Source organism: Ovis aries, chromosome 25 (genome assembly GCF_016772045.2).
Source record: "Ovis aries strain OAR_USU_Benz2616 breed Rambouillet chromosome 25, ARS-UI_Ramb_v3.0, whole genome shotgun sequence".
Classification (NCBI taxonomy): domain Eukaryota; kingdom Metazoa; phylum Chordata; class Mammalia; order Artiodactyla; family Bovidae; genus Ovis; species Ovis aries.
In genome coordinates, this window is record NC_056078.1 from 41,272,891 (window position 1) to 41,286,574 (window position 13,684).

At 54.8% G+C, this 13,684-nt stretch overlaps 1 protein-coding gene across 1 annotated transcript; it reads right to left on the reverse strand.

Annotated features, from left to right (window-relative positions):
- Positions 1 to 436: 436 nt before the first annotated feature.
- On the reverse strand, positions 437 to 13,458 carry GDF10 (growth differentiation factor 10). The gene is made up of 3 exons (XM_004021551.6): positions 12,756 to 13,458; positions 3,439 to 4,364; positions 437 to 1,409 (listed from the first exon to the last, which is right to left on the reverse strand). Exons 1-3 carry the CDS (start codon positions 13,072 to 13,074, stop codon positions 1,218 to 1,220), a joined length of 1,437 nt encoding a protein of 478 aa, XP_004021600.2. The 5' UTR covers positions 13,075 to 13,458; the 3' UTR covers positions 437 to 1,217.
- Between the last annotated feature and the right edge of the window lie 226 nt (positions 13,459 to 13,684).

Sequence of the window (13,684 nt, forward strand, 5' to 3'; positions counted from 1 at the left end):
GCAGGCAGGAGCAGACATTTCAGTCCCTCAGGAGCAGCCCCGGAATCTCCAGAAAGATCCCTGACTCCTGCTGAGTCTCTTGCTTGAACTACTCCAAGAAGACCTCTGAGCAGGCTACCATAGATGTTCCTTAAATATCTCAAGCACCCCCCATCAACGATATCCCCACTGAAGCTAAGGATGCAAGACCCCTAAACGTGCCTGGGTTGTGTTTACCTGGACAAGCCCGGGGTGGGGATCTGAGGTGCAGTATAAGTGAGCAGGACCTTGGAAGGCACAGGAGTGGCCAGTGTCTGGAGCTTAGGCTAAAGATGAGAGAGTGTGGAGATGACTTACAGGGGCCTCAGCTCCTAAAGAAGGCGGTGACCCCGAATGTCATACTTACACACGGGGATCCATCCATATTTTGGAACGGGTGACATTCAGTTTTTCAAGATACCATTGTCCCTTTAATTTATTAGCTTTCCATAAAAACACATACCATACACAATCTACAGTATAGAAAGTATAATTTACAAAAATATAAAAATCTTGGTTATGTTTTAGTATTCCAACTTATTGCTGTGTGGGTTATCTCAATAAGCAGGTTTAAAGGATGCGCACGCAACCAGCATGACGCCCTCTGTGGGGGAATGGTGTCAACTCCCTCCTTCTTGTTTTAAAATAAAATATATATTAAGAAAAAGAAACCAAAATTGGTTATATGCGCATGCTGTATGTATAAAAGCATCTGCAGTGGATTTTGAGAGGAAACATCCACTTATATCATATTCCATATCCATTTTCCAGCATCACTCTGTGGCCCAAAGTGTTCTAAAACTGATTATTTAAGCAGAGGTTCTTTCCATATGAAGGGCGTGAGCACCTTCAAGTTTGTAGTCTTCTTTCCAGGTTATGAGATGATGGTCACAAAACCCAACATATGGATATGGCTGGTTTTCAGGCCTTCAGAGCAGAGGGGATGGGCTGCGAGCAGCCATCAGGTCAGGTTTAATTCCCAGATCCCTTTAAAGGATTCGAACTGGCATTGAGGAGGCTGAATCACCAGCAATGAAAGACCCCAGAGCGATGCCCTGGGGTGACAGATGGCTGTCTGCGGGCTCTGCCCTATTTTTGCAGCTGCACCCTGAATCAAGTGCTCACTCCAGAAGGTTCCCAGAATACTACCCTGCTGTGTGTGGGCAGGGCAGGCTCCTTCCACTCCAGAGCAGCTGGTCTTACCGGCAGGCACAGGTCTCCACGGACATGTTGGGGTACACCTTCAGAACCACATTCCGGTTCTCATCCAGGAAAAGGACCCCAAGAGAGCTCATCTTGTCGGGAACGCAGCATGGCTCTGGGACGCCCGGGACAATGCCCACGGCCCTGACGATGCTCTGGATGGTGGCGTGGTTGGATGGGCGGACCATCTACAAGGGGGAAGGGAGCATGGTCACCTCCGAGCTTTGCCCACCCCGCAGTCCTCACCCACCCACCATGCTGCCTCACGTCCTTGACTGAGGACATAGAAAAGGTGAAGAAGAAAAAGTGAGAAAGAAAACAAGATGAGATCCCAGGGCTGGGCATATATTTCCTCTGAAGTCACTTACAGGCTGAGTCCTAGAGACCTTTGCAAAAGGCGTCCTCCCACCCCCTTCCCCCCAAATCTTGGGCTCTTGGAGGGAAGGTGCATTAGAGAAGGCACTGGCCACTTGAGGACAGCTGCATGTCACACATCCCCAGGGAGCACCTGGAACTGGCCAGGCGCGCCAGAGGGAAGGCCAGGGAAAAGGCTGGAGAATGCGCCTCGGGCCACAGCCGCCCAGCCTGCAGAGTCCAGTGAGCACTGATGCGCTCTCCACGCAGGAGGGGAAGGCCAGCAGGCACACGTGCGCCACTGTGATGGGGCTGAAAACCCAGTTCCCGGGCGGGTCTGCCTGTGAGGTGGCAGGTGCTGCTTCACTGGCATCGCCCCATCTTGTCCTCGTATCCATCTTATGCGGTGGGTGTGATTCTAATTTTATTGGTGAAACTGAGGCTTAAAATGACTAAATAACTTGACCGAGAGTCCTCAGTTAGAAAGTAGTTTGGCCTGGAAACCACACTCGCTGGGCCCACTCCAGCTCTCTCCCCCTCCCTCTCCAGGCAGCCTCTCATATCCAGGAGTGTCCGGGTCCCAGCTGCAAACACAGAGAATGCCATTTTTCAAGCACCTCCCCGAACAGGAACAGCACCACGTTACAGGTGCTTCAGCTCATTGTCGGCCAGAGTTTTATCTGTCCTGTGCCTCTGGTGGGGAGGTGGGAGGTGGGAAGCGAAGCCGGGACACCGGCATTTGGGGAGTTCAGACTGATGTCAGGGAAGGTGGGAAGACAGTGAGGCAGACTGATAAGGTAAGTGCTGGGTCAGCCAGCGGGGTCGGGGAGGGGGCCGGGGCGGGGGCCCGGGCGGGGGGCTGCCGCACACTCCCTCTGCGTCTGCTGGGGCTGCATCCTTCCAGCAGACGCCTGTCTCTCTGTCAGGCACCTCCCTTCCTCTCTCCTGCACATGCACAGCTTTGAGGAAAAGCCTCTTAATTCCCAAACAGGTTAATAGGGCCCTACGTCTGGGTCTGGGATTTCCCCAGCTGACTGATTTATTTACGTTCACAGTGAGTTTACACACTGACTTCCTCTCTTGGAGGGGAAGGCATGACCTGGAACTCAGCGGAAGTGCTAAGTAGGAGGAAAGCGTGAGCTCTGTGCTGAGGTTGACATCCTCTGGCAGCCATCCCACAGCAGTTCAGGCTGTGGGGAGATGGATGGACAGACCCATGGCCCAGCCCAGAGGGGAGGTGAGCATCTGAAAACCCAGGTCAGTGCAATGGAGCAAACAGTCCCACGTGTGTCCTGCAGACTTGTGAACAATGAGAGCTAGTTGCCACGTGAGCCTCTGCCCTGAGTAGAGGAGGGGAGGGTGGGGACAGGGAGAGTTACACTGCGAAGTCACCGAGGCCAGCTCTGCTGGTTACAGACACCATGCCCTGAAATCCAAGCCAGATTTCCAGAAGAGCCTTGGCAATGAAGGTGTTTAAGAGACTGGACCTGTGTGCGGGGTGGGGCGGGGGGAGGAATGGGGAACGGCCAGCGTCCACGCAACCTCTGTGATTTGCTGTGTGGAAACACACACCTGAAAGGAAGGATCTCCTGCTCTGCAAAAGAAGACAGGTTCTGATTTAAAATTCCAGTGCTATGAAGGCAACACTTTCAAAAGGACAGCCAGACAGCATCCATCTGTGGGTTGTATCCACCCAACAGGCTGCCATTTGGGTATGCCTGTCTAGCTATTCTCTGGCTCAGATGGATGGGAGGTGTTATTATCCCTGCTTACAGACAGGGAACAGAGTGAGGAGGCAGAAGGACTCGCCTACGAGGGCAGAGCTGAGATGACAGCGAGCGGAGCACAGCAGGGCGACCCTACCTTGGGCATCGGGAACTCGCAGGCCCCCGAGCAGTAGTAGGCGTCGAAGGACTTGGGTGAGATGACCCACTCATTCCACCCTATGTCCGCGAAGTCCACCTTCAGATACCTCCGGGAGCAGACCCGTGGCTCATCCCATTGCTTCTTCCGGGCTTTCTGCATCGTCTTCTCATCGAAGTCCAGCACCTGTGAGGAGGCCATGAACACATCCTGGCCCTTCTTCCTGCGGTCCTTGCGGCCTGGCCGAGGCTTCAGTGCACGGAAGGGGCTGGGCCACAGCTCGTGCTTGTGGTAGTGCTGGCCATGGGGGGTATGTGCTGGCCTCTCATCCAGCCCAGGCAGCTCGTTGTTCTGGAGGGGCCCGGGGGCCTGCGTGGCCCGGCGCACGCGGGGGTCTGCTGAGATGTTGGGGGCTGCACCAGGCTCTGGGTCCCCAGCCTGGAAGGGGTCGTATCTTTGCAGTGTCACTGACACGCTGTTGGGCTCTGAGATGGCCAGGTCATTGGCATAGATGAGAATGTAGGGTGCGTGAGGGCCGAGCCTGGGCACTCCTGTGTCCTTCTCTCCAGAATCCAGCTGAGCAGACAGGAGCAGCTCGCCATCGCGGCGGGCCGCCTTGACAATGAGGGAGATGTCCTTGGCCTGCCACAGGCCTCGCGGCGGGGGTGGCAGGGCCATGGCCCCACGGAGCAGCCCCTGAGTGGCCGTGTTCTGCGAAAGGCTGCGGAAGAGCAAGTGCTGGCGTGCGGGGGGGCCAGGGGGCAGCAGGCGGCAGGATGCATTCTTGGCCCGCTGTTTGCAGGGCACCTCACGCGCAGGGGGCCACTGTGGCTCTGCGTAGAAGTGGAATGTGGCCGTCAGGATCATTTCTGAATCTTGCATGGAAGTCAGGTTGAAGAAATACACGGCCTTCTGGTTGACCACTTCTGTAAGGGAAGGACAGACCACAGCCTGTTAGGTTGTCTCCTGGATAAGCCCCGTGTTCACAAGGCCTCCCTCCTCAAGTTACGGAGGAGGAACGCCTATTGATGGGGGCACTTCCAGGCCAGCCAGGCTTTCCGCATCCCCTGTAATTCTCACATTGAACGCATGAGGGCACCCTTTGCTATTTTCAGTGACCAGATGAGTACGCGGGATTAAGGTCAGAGAGGTTAGGGATTGTCCACATCCCATTACAAAGAAAGGAAGAAAAAAAGCCTGCAGACAGGATCCGGGTTGCTGCATGCTGAAGCTCCCATTCCCACCCCTGCGCTCTGATGCCCCTCACTGAACAAGCGTTCCCACCACCTTCATTCATGAGACAAGCTGGAATGAGGTATCTGGGATAGCTCGGGTTGGATCCAAGCCCTGCTGACAGTAGTGCCCCCCCGACCCCGCCTCCGCTGCCTCTTGAATTTGCACAGCCCTCTATTTTATAGACATTAAATGCAGTCCTTTGTCCAAATGAGGTAAATTAAATAGCGTCCCTCGCGCTGTACCTGCATTCTGAGTGGCTTCTGAGAAAAACTGAACTTAAGAACACAGCTGTTCCAGTGTCTGCTATTCACTCTGCCCAAGGCCTTTGGAACTTGTTTTACAAAGAAAGAACACTATCAGGGTTGCAGCAGGTCACTCCGTAGAACCTCCAACATCAGGTTGCTCTCCAGAGGCCAGACCCATGATAAGGACCAGGATCCCTCAAACACATCTGGGGTTGACCCGCACAAGATCACCAACAAGGCAGCCCCACCCTTCCAGCTGGGAAAGACCCTAGGAACCAGGCTTCCAGGCCCTAATGGGACAACACCTTGCTCATCTGCCTCAGAGGGACCTAGAATCTCTGTCTCACCTGAATGCTTGGAGGATTAAATAAATAACATCTATAAGGTGCCAGGCACAGAGGAGGAATGCCCTAAATGTGCTTCCTCATCACTTTTACCCAGATGACCCAGGCTGGCAGAGCAAGAGCCTCCTACACCAGTGCAGGCCCCTCTCAGTCAGTGGTCCAGCTCACACAGCTGAGGAAGAACTTTTCTTTTACCCAATTCAAGTCAACTCCGTCCTTCTGCTAACAGGTTCTTTGCTGGAGAACACTTAGGAAGCTTGAGGGTAGACATTTCGGACTCTTTCCAAAGAGCTGGCTCTTCACAGCAGGATGCAAGCATCTCTGGCCTAGACATCTGCAGCGTGTGATGAGAAGGAAAACAGCCGACTGGGGGGAACCAAGATGGGACTTTCTGGAGAAAAGCACCTTGGCTCCCCTTCCAGTGACAAAGTAGAGGGCAAGAGAGGGACTAAGGAAGTATAACTGGGACCACCAAGGTCAGGACAGCAACCTTGACTTGAGGTGTGTATGACCAGACGAAGGTGCTGGGAGGACTGTCCCCTGGGTGGCAAGACGTGATGTAGACGAGGAGAGTACGGCCTGCCCTGGAGGTTATTTCTGCATGGGGTACAGGAGGGCAATGGTGCATGCTGCCCCTCCCTTAGGATGGAGAGCCAGGGAGAGCACCCTCAGGAACTCAGAAAGGGAAGAATCTTAGCAGTCAGGCAGCCTGATCAATTACACTCAGGGCAGGCAGGAGTCTTTCCTCCATTTGGCTTGAATGCCTTTGGCCATAGGCAGCTTGGCCTTCACTAGGCGGCCCGCTATATGAAGACCCTCCCTGCTTGGAGCTGTATGGGTGGGTAACCCCCAAGCCTTCAGTGGCCTGAAGGGCCACAGACTGGCCCAGCTCTGACTGTGCCTGTATCCCTACATTGCAGGGAACTCCAGACTGAGAGAAAGGCCACCCCCCTGAAGTCTCCTAGGTTGGATTAGCCCCGGCTCGAAAGGAGAATCCCCACAAAGAAGCCCCTACTTCCTGCGAACCATGCTGGTGCCTGTGGCTCCCCTCTCACGGTAGCTAGAAACGAGCCTTCCTTCCTCCTTCCTGTGATTCCTGTCTCCATTCCTGCACCCTCCCCTGCCTCTCTCTCTTTTCCAGATAAATATTTGGGATACTTCTACTTTGGGCTAAGTGCTGGGCCAATCAGGGTCCTGGCAAAGGTGGTCAGAGGTCCTCAGACGAGTTCATTCCAGGGATGAGACAGATGGCAATGGTTGGGAGCGGCTGCAGTGCCTGTCACAGCTTCACAGGACACTGTCCACATGAGGCCCCCCCGTGGGCTGGGTGTTCTCAGCATCAGGTCACCATCCTGCTCAGAGCCCTCCATAGCGCCCCCTCAAAAAAACTCAACCTCTTACCAAGGCCCTATGACCTGGCCTGCCTACCTCCCGGTTGCATCTGCCCTCCACAACCCCACCTCTGCCCCAGTCACCCTGGCCTCCTCTCCGTCCACACATGAAACTCCCATCTCAGGGCTTTGTCCCAGCTGTTCCTTCTGCCGTTATCACTTCCCCCACGGAAGCACGGTGCTTCTCTCCTGCAGGGCTCCGCCAAGCAGCATCCCTACTGGTCTCCCTGGCTGGGGGAGCAGCCCCATCACTCTGTCTGTCCTGGGCTTCATTTGTCTTCACATCACTTTGGGACAAGCTAATATATATTTCATTGTAACTTTTTCTGTTTCCCCCTAGAACACAACGTTCAAGAGGGCAGGGCTTTGCAGCTGAGTACACTGCTGTATCTCTAGATCCTAGTGCAATGCCTAAGTGATTGTCACTGCTCAGAAATGCATGCTGAATGGTAGGGTAGGAAGGGGTCTTTGCTAGATCAATCTGCTTCACTGAACAAAGAGGGTTCCTGGCCTGCTGCCCTGGGGCTCAGCAAACATCCTGAAAGAAGTCCAGAATGTCTCTTTCTTCAGAAAAACACAGCCAATTATGCAAATTCAGCTGGAGGCACTGCACGGGAGGACTTTTGTCCAGTTACTTCCCTTTGAGCCTTAGTTTTCTCATCTTTAAAATGGGAATAATATTGTTTACCATTCAGGAAACTGAAAGTTCCAAGCATATAAGCAGGCTTGATTCTTTATGTTCATAATCAGGGCAGCAGAGATGGCAAATGGACAAAAACATGGAGCTTCAGAGAGGGTACATGACTACATAACTTGCCTAAAGTCCCCCAGCTGGTAAGGGGCAGGATCAGAGTATGCTTCCAGGCCTGTCTGACCCCAAGCCCACGCACTCTCCATCCTCCCCAACCAAGCACCTTGGATAGAATCTGGATCTGCCTAACAGCTAATTAACAAAGGTGATGGGCTGTGAAATCTTAAAATATTTTGCAAACACAAGTCATTACTTGGATGATTTTGCATTCTGACTCTCCAGGAAAGAAAGGACCTGATTTAGACAAGTTGATCTCTCTATGGATCTTTGGAAGTCTTAGAACCTTAATCAGGTCCACTCTACTGGGCACTCAACCTCCTCCAGACTTGCTAGGGATGGGATTGGAGGGGAAAGAGGCAGGGAAAGGGCTCTAGCCCAGTGGGCGCTCCAGGCTCCCTGCTGGCCAAGGGAACCCTCAGACTGCTCTGCTCAGTAGAAACAGAATCTATTTGGAGATCTGCCCCTTCACCTATTGCCCCTGAAACAGCCATCAGGGAAACCAGCATGAGAACGCCAGACTGAAGATGCAAGCACCAACATCATAAGCTGGAAGCGGGTAGCGGTGGGCCACTCAGTGGGCGTGCAGAGAAGCAAAGAGGACTAATGTGTACTGAGCGGCTATTTTTAGGCAGGCTCCAGAGTCAGGGTGTAAACCCTGCTTCATCACTGACTAGCTGCGGGGCCTTAGGCGAGTCCCACAGCCTCTCTGTGCCTCAGTCAACTAGGCAGAATGTGTGCATGCTTCCTGCACACTCTCAACAAGCTGGCTGGCACACAGCACGTGCTTGGAACACAGGGTCATTTGGTTTCACAAGCTTCGGCTACACTTAGGATGCCACACCCCTGACCACTGTCCTTCTGCCCAACAGGAGGCATTGCCACCTCTCCACGCTCTCCACATGCAGCCTGAGAATTTTCACAGCCTCCTTTCCTCCTGCACCCAACCAACCCCAGCGGCTCCATCTTGTTTCTCCACAACCACCCTGAACGCTGCATCTTTCCACCACTGTCTTTGCCTACAGCCTGACGACTGCCTGTGTGACCCCAGCACCCAGTCACCCTCACACCGACCCTCACCCTTCACAAAGAAACCATCTGTCACGGATGAAGAGCCAACATCCTTCACAAGCTCTACACATCACTAAGAAAAAGACAAGAACCCCAAGTGGATGAAGTGATTCCCACAGGAAAATTTGCAAATGGCCAAAAAAGCAAAAAAAAAACCAATTCAGGATGACCAGTAATGAAAAAGCACCCCAGGAACTTCAAATAAGAGTGAAAAATATGGCAAGTTTAACATGCATGTTGAAAATATAATCCCATTAGGATAAAAACTCTATGTAATATTCCACAAAATATTAACTCCGGTCATATCTGGGTTGTGATTGGGGATAACTTCTTTTCCTTACTGTGATTTTCCATGATTTTTGCATAGTGTGCACTACTCCCATAATCTCTCCTCTCTCCTCTTCTGTTCTCCACCCTCGACCCCCGCACACACACTCTACGCTGCCCCACTGCCTATAGGCAAATTCATCACACTCAAAGCTCTTGATGGCCTTGATGGACCACTTTCATTTCCCAACTCTCTCCTCCTGTTATTTCCTCATGGAATAAACTCCTCAGGGGTCCCGGTGCGCGGGGGCAGGCTTCACTCCCATACCTGGCTGACACCCTCTGCTCTTCAGAATCTGTCTGGCGCTCCCCCTGCTCTGTGGAGGCTTCTCCAGCCCCTCCCCATCAGCCCTTCCCCTGCTGGGTGAGTGCTGTCCCTTGGGGCTCCTGAAGCCCAGCCCCAACCCGTTCTTACTCCACTGTTCTACTTGTCCCGACGCTCACATTCTTCTGTTCACTTCTTCCTTGTCAACCAGCTGTGAGCTTTTCTGCTGCTGCCACTGCTGCTAAGTCACTTCAGTCGTGTCCGACTCTGTGCGACCCCATGGACTGCAGCCCACCAGGCTCCCCCGTCCCTGGGATTCTCCAGGCAAGAGCACTGGAGTGGGTTGCCATTTCCTTCTCCAATGCATGAAAGTGAAAAGTGAAAGTGAAGCCACTCAGTCGTGTCCAACTCTCAGCGACCCCATGGACTGCAGCCCACCAGGCTCCTCCGTCCATGGGATTTTCCAGGCAAGGAGTACTGGAGTGGGGTGCCATCGCCTTCTCTGAGCTTTTCTGGAAAGGGCCGATAGTCTTTGCTTCTTTGTGTCCTTTGGGCTTACAGCATCTGCCACTGAATGAGGTGCTCAGGAAGGACTTCGGCAACTGAATGTGACTTTTCACATTATTGATAGACGGGTATGTATCATTACTCGCATTTTGGAGATGACACCAACCTCAGAGAGGTTAAGTAACTTGCCCAATATCCTATGGGGTAGGTGGAAAGGCCTAGACTTAAGTGCAGATTGTTTGGGGCTGGAGGTGTTTAACTTTTAACCTTTACGGTCAAGTTCAGAAGCTCCCTCCGTTGACATGGACTTGTAGGGAACAAGACATGCTTCAGGGAGCGGCGGAAGGGAGGGAAGGAGCGAGGCGGCTGGAGTAATAATGGCAGAGCTAACACATTACTGGACTTACACGTGCCAGGCGGTGTTAAGCACTGGACTTACTGCAATCCATTTGAAAAGCCCTATGAGGAAGAGAACATGATTAGCTTCATTTTAGAACTGACAAAACTGAGTCATGGACAAGCTCAGTCCCTGGCCCAGGTCACAGATTCAGGATTTGGTCCAGCTCCCAGCCTGCACTTGGAATCTGAGCTGTGCTGCCTGTTGGCAGGCAGAGGACATGATTCCACTGCAACACGGGCTGCAGGGACCACCCCAATGAGACAGCAGAGGCCGCCGTCCTGGAGCAGGCTGGCACTGCCATGATCCAGAGCTGAAACCCTTACATCTGTGCCTCATTCATAAAATGAGGAGTCCTGCCCAGGCTCACACCTCCTCACAGCAGGGTCACGGGCCATGAAGCAGGCACCTCTGAGGGCTGCCCAGGAGCTGGGTACAAACCAACTTAAGGAAATCAAGGGAGGGGATGAGAAACCAAGCTTCCTGAGTCAGACACAAAATTTAGCTCAACCCACTGAATCGTCACCTTGCCTCTATGTGCAAAGAAATCAGTGCTCAGAGAGGCATCGTCATGCGTGCTGCAGCACACAGCCAGTAGCTGGCGGAGCTGGGGCTTCTACCCATGACTGCCAGGTGGTTCCAAACAAGAGTGCTGGATTTATCAGAAAATCCAACACTGGTCCAGAATAATTCTGATCTGCCTAACAGAGTAATTGTCTGTTCCACCCTCTGTCTCCTAAATCCTAGGCTCAGTTTTGATGGGAGTTTGCAGAGGGACTAGCAGTGAAAACAGCCTGATCCTGACAAACAGACAGTGCCAACCACTGCCGCTGTGAACAGTCCTGCCTGCCCTGGCCTGAGTCTCTTTATCTGTAAAGTCAGAGGGCTGGATCTGAAGTACTGCCACCATGTTCTTCTCAGGGCTAACTGTTGCCTCACTGTTCCTCGACCCCCAGTCTATGAAACCAGGGAAACACATTGTGCACCTTCATGCCTGGGCCTGTAGGAGCCAGGTGGGCTCAGCGGTCATATTCGCCCCTTATTGCAGCAGTAACCTTGCCAGCCTTGCGTTCCCCAGCTGCAAGGCTTTGGGGACTGAATTAATGGACGCAAGGTCAAGTCTACACCTCTGTGAACACAAATGTTTTGTATATGGGGAAATACAATGTACCAACACCTAACCCAGACAGTGCTGGGCTCCGGGCTTACACATATCATTTCGTGTCATCTTTCCTGCAACTCCACAGGGAAGACACTGTCATGACCAGCCAATTCTGTAGATGAGTACACGCAAGTCCACAGAGCTTCATTTCAGCCGTTTGCCCAAGGTCACAGTCATGCTAAATGCATCTTGAGTGGCTTAATAATAATACTCCAGAAGTGTGCCCCAAGATGTAACTAAAGGCACCAGGGAGGATGAAGTTAGAGCTGGCTGGCTTGGAACCCAGGAACACTGACCTAGTGAGTCTGTCCAGTAGGGGATGGGAGTGGGGTGGGGGAGAGGCCTCTGTGGCAGGAGTTCCCAGTATACATTTCTGGGAGACCAACTTCTGGGATTTGGCTCTATGTCATGGCTGTGTTACCCCAAATCACACACCCAGTGATCAACAGAGAGATGGCAGATCTGACCCCGGGCTGTCTGGCTACCCAGTGCTGGGCTTGTTCCCCTCCACCTCAAAAGGGGCCTTACAGAGCAATGATCTTTCCCCTGATGGATGGCCTCCTCCTTCACAAGGGCTGCAGGGAACCCCTACCTACGTTTTCTGCAATGGCATTCTGAGACCATGAGTAATCTCCATGACAATGAGGGTCTTCCCTCAGCTCCTGCCACCAGGCACACCTCTCCCCTCTGCTCACTCAGGGCCTGCAGAGGTAGCCCAGGCTGAGCGGGCAGTCAGTGGAAGCTGGATTCTGAAGGGCTCTCGGAAGCAAGGAGGGCAGGGGTCTGCAAATGATCTCTGTCCAGTTTCATCCAGGGTGTGGGGAGAGGGGAAAGGGTCTACCCAGGAGGGGCAAGGGCAGGAGAGAAAAGGGGAACCCCCACTGCCCGAGCTTCTAGACCTTTCCTCAAATCACCATGGTTGAACACTTCATGCTAGTGCTCAGCAGACTTCAGTCCCATGTACCCAAGGCTGGGCACTCAACCCCATTCTCTGTCCACCCTGCCTCCCAACCCCATGCCCACTAAATGCCCCAACTATACGTGCCTGGGCCCAGTGCCAGCACTTCCTTCAGGGCTGCATTATACCCACCTGGCGGGCTCTCCCCGGCACCTGCCTCACCTGTCAAGAGTCCGCATAACTAAACCCTCTACATGGATCCCCCCCAGCCCCCACCCTCACCCTCTACCCACAGAGGGATCACTGGGAACTACCCACAGAGCTCTGCCAGCCCAGTGCCACCTTCATCCTGTGCTTACAGCCTTGTGGGTGGGGTGGTCTATGTCCAGCAAGTTTTCCACCTTCGCAGGCCTAGTGGCACCCCAGGGGCAGGAAATTTGTCACTCTGTGTCACTCTGGCGTTCCCACTGGAGGCTCAGGGCCTGGCATAGAGTGCTGGGGGCCCGGAGGGGCGAGGAGGGGGAAGGCGGAATAGTTAGTGAAAGAATGAATGAACGCGTCAGTGAATGGCAGAGGAAAAGCAAAGGTGCAGGGATGTGAGAGGATGGACAAGCGAGGAGGGCCGGAGGCCAAGGAGAAGGGGAGTGGGGGGCCCCCTCTACTTACCCAGCCGGGCACGGAAACTGCGGACCGTGTTGCCCCCTCCCGGCCTCGCGCCCCTTCGGCTGTATTTCTCATAAAGCCGGAGCATGTGGACAGCAACCATGTCCTGGGCGCCTGGGCTCTGTGCAGCGGCCACGTCTCCTGGAGACCGCTGGGGGTTCTTGTCCCCTGCAAGGCCGTCGGCGGCCGCGGGCGGGGCAGGCCGAGCGGCGGCCGTGTGGCTGCCGTCCGCGTCCCGGAGCAGCAGCAGCAGCAGGAGCGACAGCAGCGGCAGCTGTTGGGACCTGGGTCCCAGGCTGGTCCGAGCGGGGCCACGAGCCATGATGGGTGGCGGAGGCGAAGGGGCCAGAGCCGCCGGGGAGGAGGAGAACGGAGATCGAGGACGCACAGGAGGCTGAGAACAGACCCTGCAGCAGGAGGGCACGCTGACTGCGCACGCAGGCGGGGGCTCGGGATGCCGAGATCCGCGCGGGGCGCGGGGCAGAGCGGGGCGCACAGCCGGGCGCACGGTAAGGCCAGCGGTCACGGCAATCCGGAGCCACGCAGAGCCGACTGCGGACTGAAGGCAAAACTTTGCAGCCCCAGGCGCGCTCGGCTCGGCGGGTTCGAGGGGCGGGGCGGGGCGGGGCGGCCGGCGGAGCCCTGGAGGGAGACCCGGCTGAGCGCCCCGGACCACTCCGGGCCGCCGCCGACACGGCAATCCCTGGCCCGACAGCGGCGTGCGTACGCCCGAGTGTGGCGGCGCGCGCGCGCAGGGGTGTGCGCCCGAGTGTGCGCCCAAAATGTAGGGGGCGTGGGCGTCGGCAGGCGCGCTCGTCGCTCCCCTGCGGAGAGCCGGAGACCCGGGGACCCAGCCCGGCTCCTGTGTGTCGGCGCCGTGGCCTGGCCTGGACCGCGCGAGGGCTGGGAGGCATTTAGAGGGGGCCCTCCTG

What these genes read in the sequence shown, in the direction of transcription:
- GDF10 (XM_004021551.6), bottom strand. Translation starts at nt 13,074, where the DNA reads ATGGCTCGTGGCCCCGCTCGGACCAGCCTGGGACCCAGGTCCCAACAG. An exon ending in CAGTTTCCGTGCCCGGCTGG is followed by an intron (nt 4,365 to 12,755) that starts GTAAGTAGAGGG and finishes CTTCCCTTACAG; the next exon opens with AAGTGGTCAACCAGAAGGCC. An exon ending in GCGAGTTCCCGATGCCCAAG is followed by an intron (nt 1,410 to 3,438) that starts GTAGGGTCGCCC and finishes TCCCCCTTGTAG; the next exon opens with ATGGTCCGCCCATCCAACCA.